The 16,129-nt window shown below is 42.2% G+C and overlaps 2 protein-coding genes across 6 annotated transcripts; one reads left to right on the top strand and one right to left on the bottom strand.

Annotated features, from left to right (window-relative positions):
- Positions 1–6,616: 6,616 nt before the first annotated feature.
- LOC132463369 (junctional sarcoplasmic reticulum protein 1) lies at positions 6,617–9,338 on the top strand. 5 transcript variants are annotated; one of them, XM_060059468.1, is made up of 7 exons: positions 6,617–7,014; positions 7,590–7,685; positions 7,805–7,833; positions 7,946–8,024; positions 8,143–8,277; positions 8,392–8,477; positions 8,733–9,338. In XM_060059468.1, exons 2-7 carry the CDS (start codon positions 7,592–7,594, stop codon positions 9,087–9,089), a joined length of 780 nt encoding a protein of 259 aa, XP_059915451.1. In that variant the 5' UTR covers positions 6,617–7,014; positions 7,590–7,591; the 3' UTR covers positions 9,090–9,338. The 5 variants fall into 5 exon arrangements, with proteins under 5 accessions (XP_059915451.1, XP_059915453.1, XP_059915448.1 ...); XM_060059470.1 differs by having other exon boundaries at positions 6,618–7,014; positions 7,943–8,024; positions 8,143–8,265; positions 8,395–8,477; XM_060059465.1 differs by having other exon boundaries at positions 6,619–7,014; positions 7,943–8,024.
- Positions 8,781–16,028, bottom strand: sf3a2 (splicing factor 3a, subunit 2). The gene is made up of 8 exons (XM_060059464.1): positions 15,879–16,028; positions 15,185–15,458; positions 15,003–15,049; positions 14,507–14,616; positions 14,361–14,410; positions 14,090–14,230; positions 10,147–10,215; positions 8,781–10,026 (listed from the first exon to the last, which is right to left on the bottom strand). The coding sequence occupies exons 2-8, from the start codon at positions 15,380–15,382 to the stop codon at positions 9,742–9,744; spliced, it is 900 nt and encodes a 299-aa protein (XP_059915447.1). The 5' UTR covers positions 15,383–15,458; positions 15,879–16,028; the 3' UTR covers positions 8,781–9,741.
- Between the last annotated feature and the right edge of the window lie 101 nt (positions 16,029–16,129).

Here is a 16,129-nt window from a genome sequence, read left to right as displayed (position 1 = left end):
AGTAAATTCCTCTAATGGCTCCATCTATCTTGTTCTCCCTCTTCCACCATTTTAACCAAAATGCTTGCTTTTGAATTGATTGTAAATTCATCAATTCTGACTGAAACCGGAATGAGTTATTGATTATTGCCAAGCATGCACACAAAACTGCACAACCACAAAGATCCATGTACCTATGCAGATAGAGAGAGAGAGAGAGAGAGAGAGAGAGAGAGAGAGAGAGAGAGAGAAATAGAGAGAGAGAGAGAGAGAGAGAGAGAGAGAGAGAGAGAGAGAGAGAGAGAGAGAGAGAGAGAGAGAGAGAGAGAGGAGAGAGAGAGAGAGAGTGCAATGAATGGATGAAAAATTTCAAATTTAATTTGAAGGAGCAGGCTTTCAACAGCCCTCAATTTTCTTTTCATTCGAAGGTGACTTTTGCCCAAATCATTGTCGACATTTTTGTCACTACCTTTTTTTGATGTGAAAATATCCACTAGGCTTTAGCTTACACACATGCATCTCAGTGTGCTGTGTGAGCCTGTGCCTGGGTGTGTGAGTCTTTGTGTATTTATGTTTCTGTGTGTGTGTGTGTGTGTGTGTGTGTGTGTGTGTGTGTGTGTGTGTGTGTGTGTGTGTGTGTGTGTGTGTGTGTGTGTGTGTGTGCGTGTGTGTGTGTGTGTGTGTGCGTGTGTCTGTGTGTGTGCATATGTATGAATGTATGTGTAGTACATACATGTGCGTCTGTGTGCATGTGTGTGTATACAGCAGTGCAAGCATACAATGCATGTGTGTGTGCGTACGCAGCAGTGCGCGTGTGGTTATCTGCGTGCATGCGTGCATGGGTGCATGCGTGCATGCGCAGCGCACGGGCAACCACTCCTGCAAAACCCACCCCAAAAGTACTTATTGCTTATCTGTTTTCTCTCTTCCCTCAAATGTCAGGATGTCGTTGTGGGATCACTGAAGTAGCAGCTTTAAATCACACTGGCGGCGCGAGAGAGACAAATAGCCGGGTAGACGAGCCCCCCCGGAACCCTGGTCTCTGCTACAGATGCACCCACCCCTTGTGTCTGAGCTGCGGGGCCGTGACAGCTGCTGTGAAGCGGCGGCCTGGAACCATCGCTCTGGAGCGCTCGGAGAGGCTGAACAGCCGCAGATGAATAGATGGTAATTAATACACACAGCACCCAAGAGAGCGCACTACAATCTCAGGGCAAATTACTCCATCAATAAAACACAGCCCAGAGACACAATGCCTGAGAGAGAGAGACACACACACACAGTGTGGGAGAGGGAGGGAGAGGGAGGGGGAGAGGGGGGGGAGAGAGAGAGAGAGAGAGAGGAAAAGAAAGAAAGAGGGAGAGCAAAAAGATTACAATTACATTGCACATTAATGTACAATAATCCACATCCTCAGAATATTCAAGAACTGTGAGGCCTATCTGGTCTTTGCCCGACAAGAAGATTATGTAAATGAACAAAAACTACATTGAGTGAACTGAGCCGACAGGGCTCTTATTGTTTTTTAGGGCAATTTCATACATCTGGCTGTCCTTCCATCCTGCGTCTCTCTAGCCCATTACGCCGTCTATCTCCAACAAAGGCACAAGGGCTCAACCCTGCAAAGCGAGGATCGACTGAAGTAAAAGCAAAGAGCTGGGGGCTGAGGGTGATGGAAATCTTTCGATCCATCGCGTCATCTTCTGTTACCCAATCTCCTCTTTCCTCCTCTCCTTAATGTTTGCCGATCATCTAGTGGTCCGCTGAGTGCAGGCGGATGCCAGGTCACACAGAATGCCATGCCTGCAACTCTGTTGTTTGCTCTCTCTCTCTCTCTCTCTCTCTCTCTCTCTCTCTCTCTCTCTCTCTCTCTCTCTCTCTCTCTCTCTCTCTCTCTCTCTCTCTCTCTCTCTCTCTCTCTCTCTCTCTCTCTCTCTCTCTCTCTCTCTCTCTCTGTCTGTCTCTGCTTCCTTTCTAAGTCTCTTTCTCTCTCCTTGAGTCATCCACCTCTGTGGTGGCGGTGCTTGAATTCCCCCCCCCCCCCCCCCCCTCCCCCCTCCCCATGGGTCCAGAAATACACAGAGTCACCTCATCCAGCCCCACCCCCCGGCAAACCCTGGTAGGGCTAGCACTTGTGGTCACGTCGGTTACATTTAGCGGTCTCTGGGAGATCAAAGGCTATGCAGAGATAGAGATAAATCAGAGTGAAGGAAAGAAAGAGTCCCAGTGCTGCAGGGAGAGGATGGGGCGGTTTTAGTTCAGAGGTTTGGGCTGGGGAAGGCGGTCAGCCACAGGGAAGGCGGTCAGCCACAGGGAAGGCGGTCAGCCACAGGGAAGGCGGTCAGCCACAGGGCTGACGTGATTGGATTCTCCAGGTGGTCAGTTGTTGGGAAGAGGTTTCTGTTCTTTGCGATCCAAACCCTGTAATGTGTGGCTAGGTCTGGGCAGGAGGCGCAGTAGGATGGTTTATCTGTTTGTGGGAGGGGTTGACCCCTGACATATTTTTTTTTTTAAACCTTTATTCAATCAGGTAGTCTCATTGCGGTTCAAATCTATTTTTTCAAGGGAGCCCTAGCCAAGAAAGCAGCATAAAACAAACATACATTTGGGTTTCACACAAATAAAAAGTAAATGGTAACTAATCAAATTATTAAAAAGACAGTTTTGGGATTTCATAGGTAATGATTTTAAACACAGGGAGAGAATACATGATTGATGTCATGGAGCAAAAGGCATCTTATAAAATCAGTTCTGGAAATTGGAAGACTTTCTGGGGGTTTAGATTTAGTTATTATTGCCTGTATCCAGAGTTTACTTGGATAGTGACTCAGGAGCAGGTCAGGGATGGGTCATTTGGGAATCGAATCCGGTACTGTTTGATTGGGAGTTGAACGACCGCACCTGCGATACTACCCTTCCCCCACTAATGGTGTGTTGAACAACCAATAGATCGACATGACTCTCAGATAAAGAGCCTTGTAATCAAAATGTTAATTTAAACATTGTGTGTGTGTGTGTGTGTGTGTGTGTGTGTGTGTGTGTGTGTGTGTGTGTGTGTGTGTGTGTGTGTGTGTGTGTGTGTGTGCGTGGAACACCTGATGATGGCCTGGTATGTCACCCTAGCTGTTTCCCCTCTATGGCCTTGACCTGGAACAAGCAGGGTCAGGGAAATAACGTGTTTTATGTTAATATGTAGAACTCATCCATATTCATAACGCTGCTGTGCTGCTCGCCACTTAAATATAATGTAAAATGACACAATCTACTAGGAATGCAACTTATATGTCCAACTTAAGAATTACTTTTATATACTGTATATCAAGGCATTTATTCGATAGGCATGTCTGCGATATAACGGTATATGAGAATATTCCCTGTACTCAAGTGAGAGGTGTGTCCCTGGCATTCAAATTAAAAATGATTATGTATATTATGAGTGCCTCCCCAGCGTCTCCTCAATGAAAAATGTAGATTTGTCAACATTATGAATATCAATTAGCATGCTGAGGGACTCTGACTAGCAAACCAAAGATATCTACTTTTTAGTATGTTCAGTTGGCTGAACTCTGTGTTTAGGTACTTTACAGAAGATTATCTGACACAAGAGAATTTATCTCCTTCATCATTTCCTGACCCTATAGCATCCTATCGTCCTCCCAAACTCGATGTTCAGCCATCCCTCACAGAGCTCATCTGTTAGCATGTGAATAAAATGAAGCATTTTACTAACAGGGTAAAAAAAATTAACCCCTTCCACCACCCGATGGCAGAAAGATTCAACCATTCAGCAAAGAAAACCAGGGTTACATATTTAAACAAGGCAGGTAGAAAGACTAAATTGTAAAAGTAATGCCACCTATTTTCCAGGCATGAATCAATCATCTTCAGAACACGTCCTCAGGTTCCCTTGTACACCAACTGGATATGAGTCTTTTACAGTGTGCTACTGTGAAAGGAGAACACCCAGGCCTGTGAAGAGGCTGCAGCCGCTAATGGTGTTTCACGCTCTGCCGTGCTCCTCACTGATGGAGGGCACCAAGCAATATCCACTGGGTGCTGCTGGACAGTCCCCCCGTCCTCTGAGCACAACGCCCCCGTTATATAAGGACCGAAGGGGGACAAGGACATGGTCTAAATCACAGCTCTCTCGCCAAAGGCGTCGTAGCTTTATATTCTTTTGTTTTCTTTTTAAAGTCACTGTTGTGGTCGCCCTGCCCTTGAATGCTTCCTCTCGACGCTGTGGCCTGAAACTCGTAGTGGTACTTAGTAGAACTACGAGGACAGGTGTGTTTAGGATACCTCCCACAAGGAACTTTCTGAAAGTTCATATTTAGGAGGGCTTTTGTTTATGAGTGGCTCCATTTGGATTTGGAAAGAAACATCCCGTAATAACTTGAAGTGCAGATGGATTTCATATGGTTATGATAGTAGGGCCTCCGGACCAGGGTCCAAGAAGGACCCTGGTCACCGTCCAATGGCAGACGGACCGGACCATTTGCAAATTACGATTTTTCCCAGCATTAAAAATTCTACAGGATAAATGTGGACATTTATACACACAGCACAAAACAATTGGGTCAGTTTGGGCATCTGGTTAAGTCAATAATAATGCATTCAGTGTTCGGATGGGAATTGTGAATGCATCCTATACACATAGTGCATTCACATCCGTCACTGCACGCTGCAGGTCTACTCGTGCAACAGGGTGAGGTTTATGTAACAATTCATTTGAAAGTTGAGACACAAACAAACTTGACTCCTTTTAGACAAATGACGTGTCATAATATATATGAGTCATCACCATTTCCCACCAGCTAAGCCTGTTTACCAGGATTTAAAGCCCCTCTTCAAAAAGCCAGCAGCCTCCCATCATCCCCAACGTAGAGCTACTGTAGCAAAATCTTTAATCCTAATTGTGCGTTCACGGTCTGTTTATACATCGCCTTGAGACATGAGCGGCGCTGACGGTGTTCCTGAATTCAGATCATGACGTGCAGGAGGACCTCTGCCTATTTTCAATGATCCTGTCGATTACTGCAAATGTTTCTGACACGCTGCCGGCCGTTTGATGCCAAGGTCACCATTTCATTGAGGTCAAAATACGCAGCTATATTAATAACAATTGAACACAATTCATATCCTTACAGCCATTATCTTGTTCTTGAACAGGAATAAATAACACACGCTTCCTGAGCAGTACCCTGACGATTTTATTTTGTTGCAGTCAAAGTGACACTGGCCTGTTGAGCTATTACACTTTTTTTCAGTCGCTTTGGTACATTTCTCCGATCAGAATTGAAATTTGCAAAACAGTAAGTGCATTTCTCAAAACAATTCGTACAAATAGCAAAACACCCTGGATTTCATGCAAAAGCAAGTCTCTTGCTCAAAATCCTTAGTTAGTTTCTCAAAAGTAAATATCTGTGTCAATGAACATGTCAGTGCCATCAAAATGACAAGTCCTTGTGTCATTGTGTACGGATAAGACAGTCAAATTGCTTAGTCATGTTGTCAATATAACAGTGTACTCTGGAGGGATGTTCTGATGTAAACTATGGCTGAAGTTTTGAAGACAAATATTGTAAATTGTAAGTTACACCTTAGTGTATGTGGGAGATTGATTGCAAGAGACTGGACAAGATTCACATTTACGCTTTGACTGTACTGTAAGTTGTTGACAGACCATGTCATTGCTAGAAATGTGAACATAGAAAAAATCTCCTTAGGGTAAACTGTACATAATAATAATAATAATACATTTCATTTAGAGGCGCCTTTCAAGACACCCAAGGTCACCTTACAGAGCATATAGTCATCATATTTTTTTTTAAAAACAAGACATTGTGGAAAAAAAATAAAAATAAATAAATAAATAAACATAAGCAATAAGAAATAAATAACATATAAACATGCATTGCTGTAGGGATTACAGTGCAGTCATCCTACACCTCCTGACGTTCCTGTCTGTTGGGCCACACATTCTCATACAATGTAACATTGTGTTGTGCTCCAGCTATATACTTGCCAGTTCATGGTTCATCAGGAGATGCACCTTTGAGCTATTCCAGTAAACTGGTTGATCGTTGCCTGATCTAACACTTCACACATTTCCCTTCTTTAGAGAAAGTCAAGATTCACCTTGTAGCAATTTACCAATTCAGGACAGATTTAGAAAAAAAGTCTAATGGAAATGTACAGAAATGTGCTTGACATATTATGACAACTTGTTCAACCATTTTGCATGGAAAGACTTATGCAATGAACTAATGCCTAAATGTTGTGGGGGTGAGACTATTCAATAGAGACCCATTACAATACATTTTGATCAACATGATATAAGCAATTGATAATGTAGGAAAGAGTAGAGAATTGCACATAATCATTTGCATGAATGTACCAAAGCATTTGCAACTTGTTCAAAGAAATGAGAAACAGCTTTTTTGATGGCACAAACGACACAATGATGTGAAGATTGAACAGGTAGTTTTGAGAATTTCAATTCTGATCTGAGAAATGCACCAAAGCGACTGAGAAAAACTGTAATATATAAAGGTGATCTGCTCGCTGATATTCTTGACAGCAGCGCTCTCTAGTGGCCATACTTAGAATAAAACATAACAGCATCTGCCCTCTGACAATGTCACGCACGTCAACAGTTCAGTATGCTCTATCTTCCACATTGCGTAGTTAATCAAAAAGGCGAAAATACTGCAATTTTAATCTTTTTCTGCCAGAGAGAAATATCAGGATACAAAGCTAGATTTTGAACAAGCTTATAACAACTTATAAGTTAAGTTTTTCACCCCGGCTGCCCCCTCCTCTGAGGCCTGAGCCGTGAAACACTCGGCGACATGCCAATGGTGCCTCTGTGAAACCCTGTGAATGACACGCAGTGCTTTTGTTTTTTCTCACCCTCCACCACCTGTGCTTGGCTATCAGGCCATTCAGAAAGAATGACTTAGCAGTCCAATCGGACTGCTGCTGGCTGTGAGACAAGGGGCTTCCATGCATGAGCGACCCCTGATGAAGAACCGGGTAAGTCTTTCTCTGTACACTCATAGTTATATGCTGCGTTATGTTAATTGCAAGCCTTTATCGCGGCTCCAACAATAGATATAGCCTGCCCTATGCACTGTTCAGCAGTTGCAACCATAGCTCTTTTCCATCTATTTATAGGCTTGTGCAACATTAGCTCAAGATTCCCATCTAATATGTCATCAGATATTCCATCGAATAACAAGCAACAATTGTTGCTGGTTTTACTGGATTTTTATAGTATGGTCGTTGATCCAACAATCCTGATTGTTTTCTTGGTTTAATCACCTGAATTGAATACCGGTTTTGTAAGGTACAAAACTATGTGTTGATGTGAACAGGACAAAACAAGACTTTCTGTTGGTGACACATGAACAAGTTTGAACAAGTTGTTGGTGTTGGCATTTGTTAGCCGTTAACCTACTTGACCTTTGATAGATAGTTATAGGGAAAGATCTGTTTGTAAAAATAAGTCATATAAAGAAATTGTAAATTGCGCAATGTAAATGAATAATTATGAACAGATTTAGACTCTTGCCTCGTTGCCCAACCAGTTCTCCTCTCCGTTAAGTAAGTAATGGAGAACAGATATGGGTCATCTGAGACCGAGATAGGACCATCTGGACCTGAGCCTCCACCACTGAAACCAGTACGGCATATTCGCAGACCAGGTGATTCTTCACTTTTTCTCTATCTACACACAAAACACACACACACACACACACGCACACACACTAATGACAATAGCTCATTGATTGGCATTAAATTATTTCAACTTATTTCTTTTTAGAAATGTATCCCTCCAGAAGAATGCAAGAGGTGAGTCATTGGCAATAACCATCAGTACCTTGTTTGTTTTTGTAAATATGGCCTTTATTCATGTTAGAGAAAAGCAAACACTTTTAGAACCCCAACGACCTACTTTCAGCAGAGCGCCGCTTCACTCACACAACATCAACCACAGCCAGTACCCCGGCCTCATCCCCGGGACCCCAGCACCCCTCGATCCTGTGAGTCTCGACTTCCTTTCGTCATCTCTTCCTCCATCACCTACCCCCACATCGCTCAAATTATTTATAAAACGCTTTCATCTCTTTTGTTGTGTGTGTCTCTCTCTCTCTCCTTCAGCGCCTCTCCATAAGTCAACCTCCACGCACAACCTGACCCAAACAGACACGCCGTGGGAGAGCATCACCCTGAACCGCTGTCTGTTCGTGGCCGTCGTGATACTGCTGCTCTCCTCCGGGCTCCGTAAGCTGCATGGCGAGTGAACAATCAACTGTACCACACACTTTAGTCTCACTAATCAAATGTTACAGCTGGATCCCAGGGCATTCAGGGGACAGTGCTGGGATTAATGTGATGGGTTTCTAACAGAAGCTTTGGGTGGGCATCGTGCAACACATGAGGAGGAGTCTGGACTTACGAGGCGCCTGGGGGCTTTGAAACACAGAGCGATAGAGGTAAGAACATTAAATAATCAGATTGAACCATGTTTTGTCTGTAACGATATGTCAGTATCCATTGAACTGAGGAATGGGAGTTATTTTATATATATATATATATATATATATCTTAAGACTCTAGCTGATAAAGCAGTCAATCTCTTCAGCGACTATGGATAAATAAAAATTGGATTCTCAGCAGAACTTATAATTGCTACAGTGAATAACAGCATTGAAATACTCATGTTGAAATTTTCCCCACTGATCCCTCAGACCCAGCCTCAGTCGTCTCTATGGGAAGTCGTGTTTTGGTGGATGCCCGACTTGACAGATGAAGACGAGGAAAGCGGCAAAATCAATAGAGGGAGGTCAAAGAGAAGAGCGGCAGACAAAATTTCAAGAAGCCACAGGAACAGACCGCTGCTAGAAAATCTCATGAAACCAAGAGAAAACAAATTAAAGGATAGGAGAAGAAAGAGGACAAGAGATGACTCAGAGAAGGTTGACGTCAAGAACAAGCTAAAGGAGACGAATAGCCTCGAGGAGACAGAGGAGGGTGATGTGGACGAGGTAGAGGGAGACGGGGACACACCTGTTAAGAGCAGAGGCCAGATGAAGAAAGAAGACTGAAGGCCACCAGGGTTAACATGAAATCGATCCTTGGCATTGTTATATTGCCATTAACAGTATTTTCGCCAACATCTTGGCCTCCACACGAAACCATTGATTTTGAGTATCATACTGTTCCACAAAATCTTTTGAAAGTCTGCCACAAATAAAGATGTCTGATGCCAAGATAATAGGACAACAATCTGGAATATGATGTTATACTTGGAAATTGAAATAAAAATGTTGAGTACTCAACATAAAAAGTGAAAAGTGTAGTACATTCCATTGACATAACGTGTCAATGGAGCTGATCTTGATATTCATTAAAAGGCAATGGAATTGTTATTTGTTGAAGTTTACTTGTCTATCAATGACGCAACACAACACCTATACTTTGTTTTAAAATATTTAATTACGAAAACAACATATTAAAAAGCATGTTAAATCGAAAGGGCTGGCCCTTAAACCAGAGCGTCCACATTCGGACCAAACATTGATACTGTCGCCATCACATTACCGTCACAGACTTCTACCACAAAGGTGGTAGAGCTCGAATATAATCATAAGTACTCAAATTTCTCCAATAAAGTATCGAACTTCCGAACCAAGACAGCAGGGAATGGCAACGTCAAACGAGGGGGGCTATCACAATCCTAACAAGGCAACCGCTCCGTCAGTTAGCCATGGAGAGACCGTCTGGGGGAGGGGGCCTCATTGGCATGGGAGGCATGGGCATCTGAGGGGGCATCTGGGGGGGCATCTGGGGACCGCCTGGAGCACCGGGAGGGAGAGGAGGATGAGACATCCCCCCTGGCGGGGGTGGCGGCATAGGCTCGTTTGGCGGACGAGGGCCCATCCCACTCATGAGCGGAGGAGGCCGTTTAATGTTTGCTGGAGGCACCGGCCCACTGGACTGAGAGATGGATTTCTCCATTTTGAAATGGAATTGTAAGAAGAACTGGAAGAAGAAAACAGACAGCGGATAGTCATTTAAATGCATTTCAGTAGTTCAATATACTTTTTTTCCCCCATGAAAAAGGCAGATCATAGTTTGTTGTTTCAATATTCTTATTGGCACCTGTTTGGTTTCTTTGTTCCAATGGGTCCAGAAGCGGTTCTCTGCCTTATCAATTTCTCTGCTGGGAACCTAATTACAGGAAGATTTGTTGTCAGAATAGAAGTACATAGAAAACACAGCAATGTTTGCTCACTTCCACGTTATATTACTCATGGAATCAAATCCATTATTCTTCATTAAAAGCAATCAACAAAGTACCGTACAGCTAGGGCTGTGCAATTAATCAAATTTTTATCACGATTTCGATTCTTGGGTCAAACAATCTCCAAATTAATAAAATCGAGTTGGAACGATTCTTTTGGAATTTTCCGTTGTCTATGAGGTTTTGTGAAAGAGACGTGCATGCGCTTTTCAGTCCCTCCCCCAGAGCATTCAATGCGGCCCCGCGAGCTGGTTGTGTGTGGTGACCTTATTCAGAAAACAGCACGAGCGAGATGGCAGAGGGAGGACAGCCGCGTTAACGCATGTCAACTTAAAAAGGGTAAAACGAGTTCTCTAATATGGCAACACTTCAGATTCGAAGAAGCCGACAAGGCACAGGCCCACATAATGTGCAAAATGTGCTACAATGTTATATCAGCACCCCTTCGAACACGACAAACTTGTTTAATCACCTAAGGCCCCGTGTCCACACTAACCCGGGTAAATCTACAAACGCATCATTATTTATCCGTTTAGACCTTCCATCCACAAACGGAGAATTCCGACACTGAAAACGATGCTTTTCGAAAACTATCGCTGAGGTGGATAAATGTGAAAACGCTGAGTTCGCGTTGTAGTGTGGACAGTGTAGATGGAGGCTTTCAGAAACAATGACGTTCGGTTGCCATGACACTGTGCCATGACGCTGCCACAAGCTTGCGCTCGAGACCGAGACGCTCATCAAAAAAATGGCAGGTGAAATGCAAATGATGACCTCTCTGTACAATGTTAGGGATCGACCGATTATCTGCACCGATATTCGGCATTTTGACGCATATCGGCATCTGCCTTTTTTTTTATCCGACGGCCGATAAGAGATCAATTTAAAACTGGGTTATTTTGGCTCTGATGTAGCCGCGCCTCTCTGTCTGCTGTCACTACGCTGTATCCAGCATTGTCCAACCCACAGCACCATCTGATTGGTTACACTCTCTGGTTACCACGACGGACAAAAAAAAGCTCAAACAATGTGTTTCGGCTATTATTTTTACTTAAAAAGTGAAAACTGCAATGGTATAAACACCAAACCTGAAATAGTAAAAATGCTATAAATAATTATGTACAAATAATCAAAAATAAGTAAAATTACAATAACAATGTGAAAATAAACAAAAATAACTATTTAAATGATTCCCTCCCTCCCCCTCCTTTCTTCTCCGGGCGTTTAGGCATCTTTCAAAATGTTCATAAAACCACACACGAGCACGCAAATCAACCACTTGCTTCACACTCGCATTCTGGGGAAGAGCCTGCTAGTTTACGCAAACCCCTTGCGCATTTGTTTTCTCAACCACACGTGAGACGGTGTTTGACATGCTGGATATCGTCAAAAGGTATTTTCATTGGCTATTAGGATATCTAAGGCCCGTCCCCGACCCTTGCTGTCTGCTGGTGTAGCTGTCAAAGTATACATGCCCCGTTTTGATAGTGATCGCCTCATTGGCTTGTAAGGCTTAAAAACAAGGAAGTATTGGTCTTACAGACATGTGTGAGGGCTCTATGTCACCGTGAGACCCTGGCGAACACAGTGGATTCCATGAATCAGACGACAATAGCGGAATTCAAACCCTAAATCGCCGTTTTCTACAAAAAAACATTGCAGCGTTTCGGTTTTCTATTTTTCGGCTGCTTTGTATAAGATGGCTTGTGCATATACACAATGAAATTAGACTAAAATAATATTGATATTCGATTTCTGTGGACTCATGAACATTTCAAGACCCAACATGAAGTATCATTTAATTGCTACGGTTCTCCACAACGACGATAAAGTTAGAATGGACCAAGGGAGGAGGAGGGTGAAGGCGGGCTATTTTGACCTAAGACACTAGGATATTTTTTATCTATATTCGCTAAACATATTTATTCCACCAAATGCTTGACATTGGATGACATTCCTGAGATTCTAAGCTTTCAAACGGTGTATGACATGACTATATCACTCAACTGAATAATGCCGAAAATTGACCCAGCATGTTGGGGGGAAGGGGTGGTGTAACTAAAACTTGCCCGCCGGCGGGATTTGACGATTAAGTGGTTAAAGGGACACTGTGTAAAAATTACTCCCTTCTAGTGGTACAATTGTATATTGCATTCAAACTAATAGTGCTCGCTGGTTCAAAAACTACGTTGGGCAGTATGTGACAAGAAGCTGTGTCGTCATGACATCCAATACTACCTCATCGAGTCATTCGAGTGATGATGAGGTTCGTTATTTCAAACAAATTTCAAACTGCATTGAATCATTAGTGTAGGCTAATGATGTATGAGTAATTACTCCTCGAGCAAGATAGTATCACGCAGTGCTTTTTGTCCCTCTCGGCAGTTCATAGACCGGAAGAACATGGAAGCCTCCATGAAGCTTACCCGTCCTATGTAACTACATATTAATTATTCTTCGCTCAGGAGGATAAGTGAGATTTTTGGCAGAGATAATTTTACACCAATGAGGACTTATTTATGAATGAATACGTCGATTTGAGGTAATAAATGACTTAAAATATTACAGTGTCCCTTTAAAAGGCATTTAAATGAAGTTAAGGGTTGGGGTTTGTGTTATTCAAAAATTTTACGCCAATATTTTCCCTTTTTCTATAAATTAATATTGGCTCCAAATATCGGTTATCGGCCCCCTTGACTACTAATAATCGGTCTCGGTACCGGCCCTGAAAAAACCATATCGGTCTATCTCTATACAATGTACTAATTTATCTCCAGATACAAATCGACATATTGGATCAAACATATTCGTTGCTCCAAAGCCGGAGGCGAGCGCTGCACTTAATGTTCTTAAGTGATGGAAAAAATACAAAAGACGGCAGTTCAAACCGTACTTGGAACAGCGTTTCTGGACAAGACCGGGTCGAAAATGATTAACCAGCTGATCAACTGATCAGTTGAAATCAAAATGAAAAAAATCAAAATGATTTCAGTGTGGAACGTGGATGCAAAACATTCCGAAAACGATAGTGTGGACGGAGATCGTTTTCATTGCAGATGTCCGTTTTTACATTGACCCGGGTTAGTGTGGACAGGGCCTGATCAGGAAGTCGCTTACGACGAATTGGCAAAGAAGCAAAAACACAAGACCATACCCCCGACGACAACAGTACAGACGTCGATTACAACCGATTGTTCGGTCTTATTCAATTTTCTAGTATATTTATATTATTCATTGAAAGTTTTATAGAAATTACAGAACAGCTGAATACATATTTATTTGTACATTATTTTCAATTTGAACATTTCCTATTTTTTTATTTGAACGGTTTGTGTACTGTGTAGTTTAAGAATAGTTTTGAAAACTCAGTTAGTTTTTTTTTTTTTATCGTCTGAAGAATAGCGATTTCAATCTTGACCAAAAAAATATGATTCTAATTCTTTCAATAATCGAGCAGCCCTACATACAGATGACATACTTTTGACAATGTTAACTTCCTTACTTAATAACCAGGTTCTTCCCCATTGTGAAGAACCAAAAATAGGTTGCCACCCCCTTCTCTGCTCCCTCCTTCAGTTTCTCCCCTATTGAGAAGTGTGGCTTTTCATGCACCGATTACCAGAATCAATCTAGTTAGAGAGCCCCTCATTGGTAAGAATGAGCCTGGAAAGGCTAGAAATCTAAAATGGCTCATCAAATTCTGAAGAATCAAATTACAGCACTCTTAAGTACCGAAGCTCAATAATTGGTTTCACTTGTAGGTAAGATAAGCTCTTGAATGTCATTCTCCGCTGAGTTTACCTTGAAGGCGATGGTTTCATATGGCTCTGCAGCAAGAAGGAGGTACTGCCAGCGGCGATCTGGCGGCTCGATTCTCTGTTCATAAGCAGACATGAAGCGATGTCTGGGTCCGATCCCTTCAGCTATCTCCGGGTAGTCGATCTGCACAGACAGCAGGAGAAAACAGTGTTCAGCTTCAATTTTGTACGATCCAATGTGATAGCTATACACAATATAGGATTCAGATCTTTAAATGTTTGAGTCTGAAAATGTATTGTAGATAAAAACCGACCTGGAAGAGCAGGGACTGCTGAGCACTCTCTGGATCTCTCTGTTTGGTGACTATTGACCATTAAAAACACATGGTCATATATTAGAAAGGTACACTTACATTTACAATTAAATCGACTTCAGCTTTAGACCAAACCGGCAGCCTACCTTTGTATCCAGGTCGTCCAATCTTTACAAACTTCTTAACCTCAACTTTCACCTTCTCCGGAGCTGGCTGAGCAGGAGCTTCTTTTGCCTCCTTAGCCGCCCTTCTTGCCCTGTAAACCAGACATAATGGATGTAAACATACAGTTGTAAGATCAGCAGTGTTTCCCCCAGCACTTTATGGTTACGGCCCTGCCTTAACAACCAATATATATATATATATAAAAAAGTAATAATCATTTAAAAAAACATATATATATTTTGTAATTATTATGCATTAACAAAGTAGAAAACTCTCTTAGGGAAAGAAAACAAAGATAAATAATGCATTGGTAACAGTTGTCGTGCCATAAAGCTTTTTGAATGGAAATGAAACAGAGACCCCCCCCCCCGCTCCTTGACCACCTTGATTAAGACATTTTCTGGGGAAAACACTGGATCAGGATAGAACTGCGACAGGAGAATGAGCTGGGCTGGGCTGGTGTAAAGGAGTACTTACAAGTTGGTCTGATGTTTCTTTCCTTGAGTGTGAGCTAAATAGCTGCCCTGTAAAGAGATGGAATGGAATAGAAGGTTATATGTTATTTATTGTATATATCAACAACAACAAAATCCCAAAAACAAAAAAAAGTAAATAAAGGACACAACAGCTTTGGGTACACAATGAGTTTGAATTCTTACCTCATTATTGTGAAGAGTTAGACAAAGTTTGCACTCGTATGAGCCCAAGTGATTTTTCATAAAATATGGATCTTTGTTGATGTCAATGGTCTCCAGAGCCAACTGGCGCAGCCGTTCTCGCCTGTCTCGGTTGCTTTCAGAGGTGGAGGCGACCCCACCACTCCCCGTCTTGCCCCCAGCTCGGTGCTGGAAATCCATCTTTGCAGGGTTGTCAAATACTCGAAGTACTCAAACAGTGGGCAAAGTAAACACTGTAGAGACCCCAGCCAAGCCCCTGTTGAGTTGAAAAGTAGTTTACTTCACAAAGTAAACTTTCGGAAAAAATATATTATATCCAGCGTGGAATGATCTTCACGTAAAGCCAAGGATCCTCTCAGAATTGTTTGTTTCAGTGTCTATAACCTGCTTACTCAACATTGGAACAGTTAATAGCTTGAGTAATATAATTCCTGTAAGTAAAGTTACGTTAGTGGCTGCAGGAGGGCTTGTAGTTTACAGTAAAAGCTTTATCGAAGTGGTGGCAAGCTAATCGACGTTAGCATTGTTATTATGTTATAAGTTTAGGTGACTGGGAAGTTGAAAATCGGTATTCTAAAACGCATATATGGACATATACCCTAAAATGTATTCTTGATATAAGAAATTGGTAAAATGGGACCATTAATCATGTATTTTCTCTCATAAATACACTTACCACCTCGACGTTGTGCTCACGCCGCTGAAGATTGAATGGGTTCTCAACACGCATGCGCGTGAATTTGAATTATCTTTATTGACAAAGAGGTACTACAACATAACCTTTTCATAAACTCGATTAATATCGACTGTTTACTTAAAATTAAACCTATTGAAGTATACAATTTCTTTACATTTCATCTATATTCTCGGATGGTGGAAAAAAAGTGAATGTAAATGTAAGCTATAGTCCACCATGTTTGTCCCCTA

Source organism: Gadus macrocephalus, chromosome 8 (genome assembly GCF_031168955.1).
Source record: "Gadus macrocephalus chromosome 8, ASM3116895v1".
In the NCBI taxonomy this organism is placed as follows: Eukaryota; Metazoa; Chordata; class Actinopteri; order Gadiformes; family Gadidae; genus Gadus; species Gadus macrocephalus.
The sequence above is the reverse complement of the archived record's forward strand: the minus strand, read 5'-3'. Positions and strand labels throughout refer to the sequence as shown.

Bases quoted from the DNA above. Each gene is read 5' to 3' on its own strand.
- LOC132463369 (XM_060059465.1), top strand. From the start codon at position 7,592: ATGGAGAACAGATATGGGTCATCTGAGACCGAGATAGGACCATCTGGA. The intron at 7,834-7,942 runs GTGAGTCATTGG...ACCTACTTTCAG, and splicing joins CCTCCAGAAGAATGCAAGAG to CAGAGCGCCGCTTCACTCAC. The intron at 8,278-8,391 runs GCGAGTGAACAA...GGTTTCTAACAG, and splicing joins CGGGCTCCGTAAGCTGCATG to AAGCTTTGGGTGGGCATCGT.
- sf3a2 (XM_060059464.1), bottom strand. From the start codon at position 15,382: ATGGATTTCCAGCACCGAGCTGGGGGCAAGACGGGGAGTGGTGGGGTC. The intron at 15,050-15,184 runs GTAAGAATTCAA...ATCTCTTTACAG, and splicing joins TAACTCTTCACAATAATGAG to GGCAGCTATTTAGCTCACAC. The intron at 14,231-14,360 runs GTCGGTTTTTAT...CTGTCTGTGCAG, and splicing joins AGCAGTCCCTGCTCTTCCAG to ATCGACTACCCGGAGATAGC.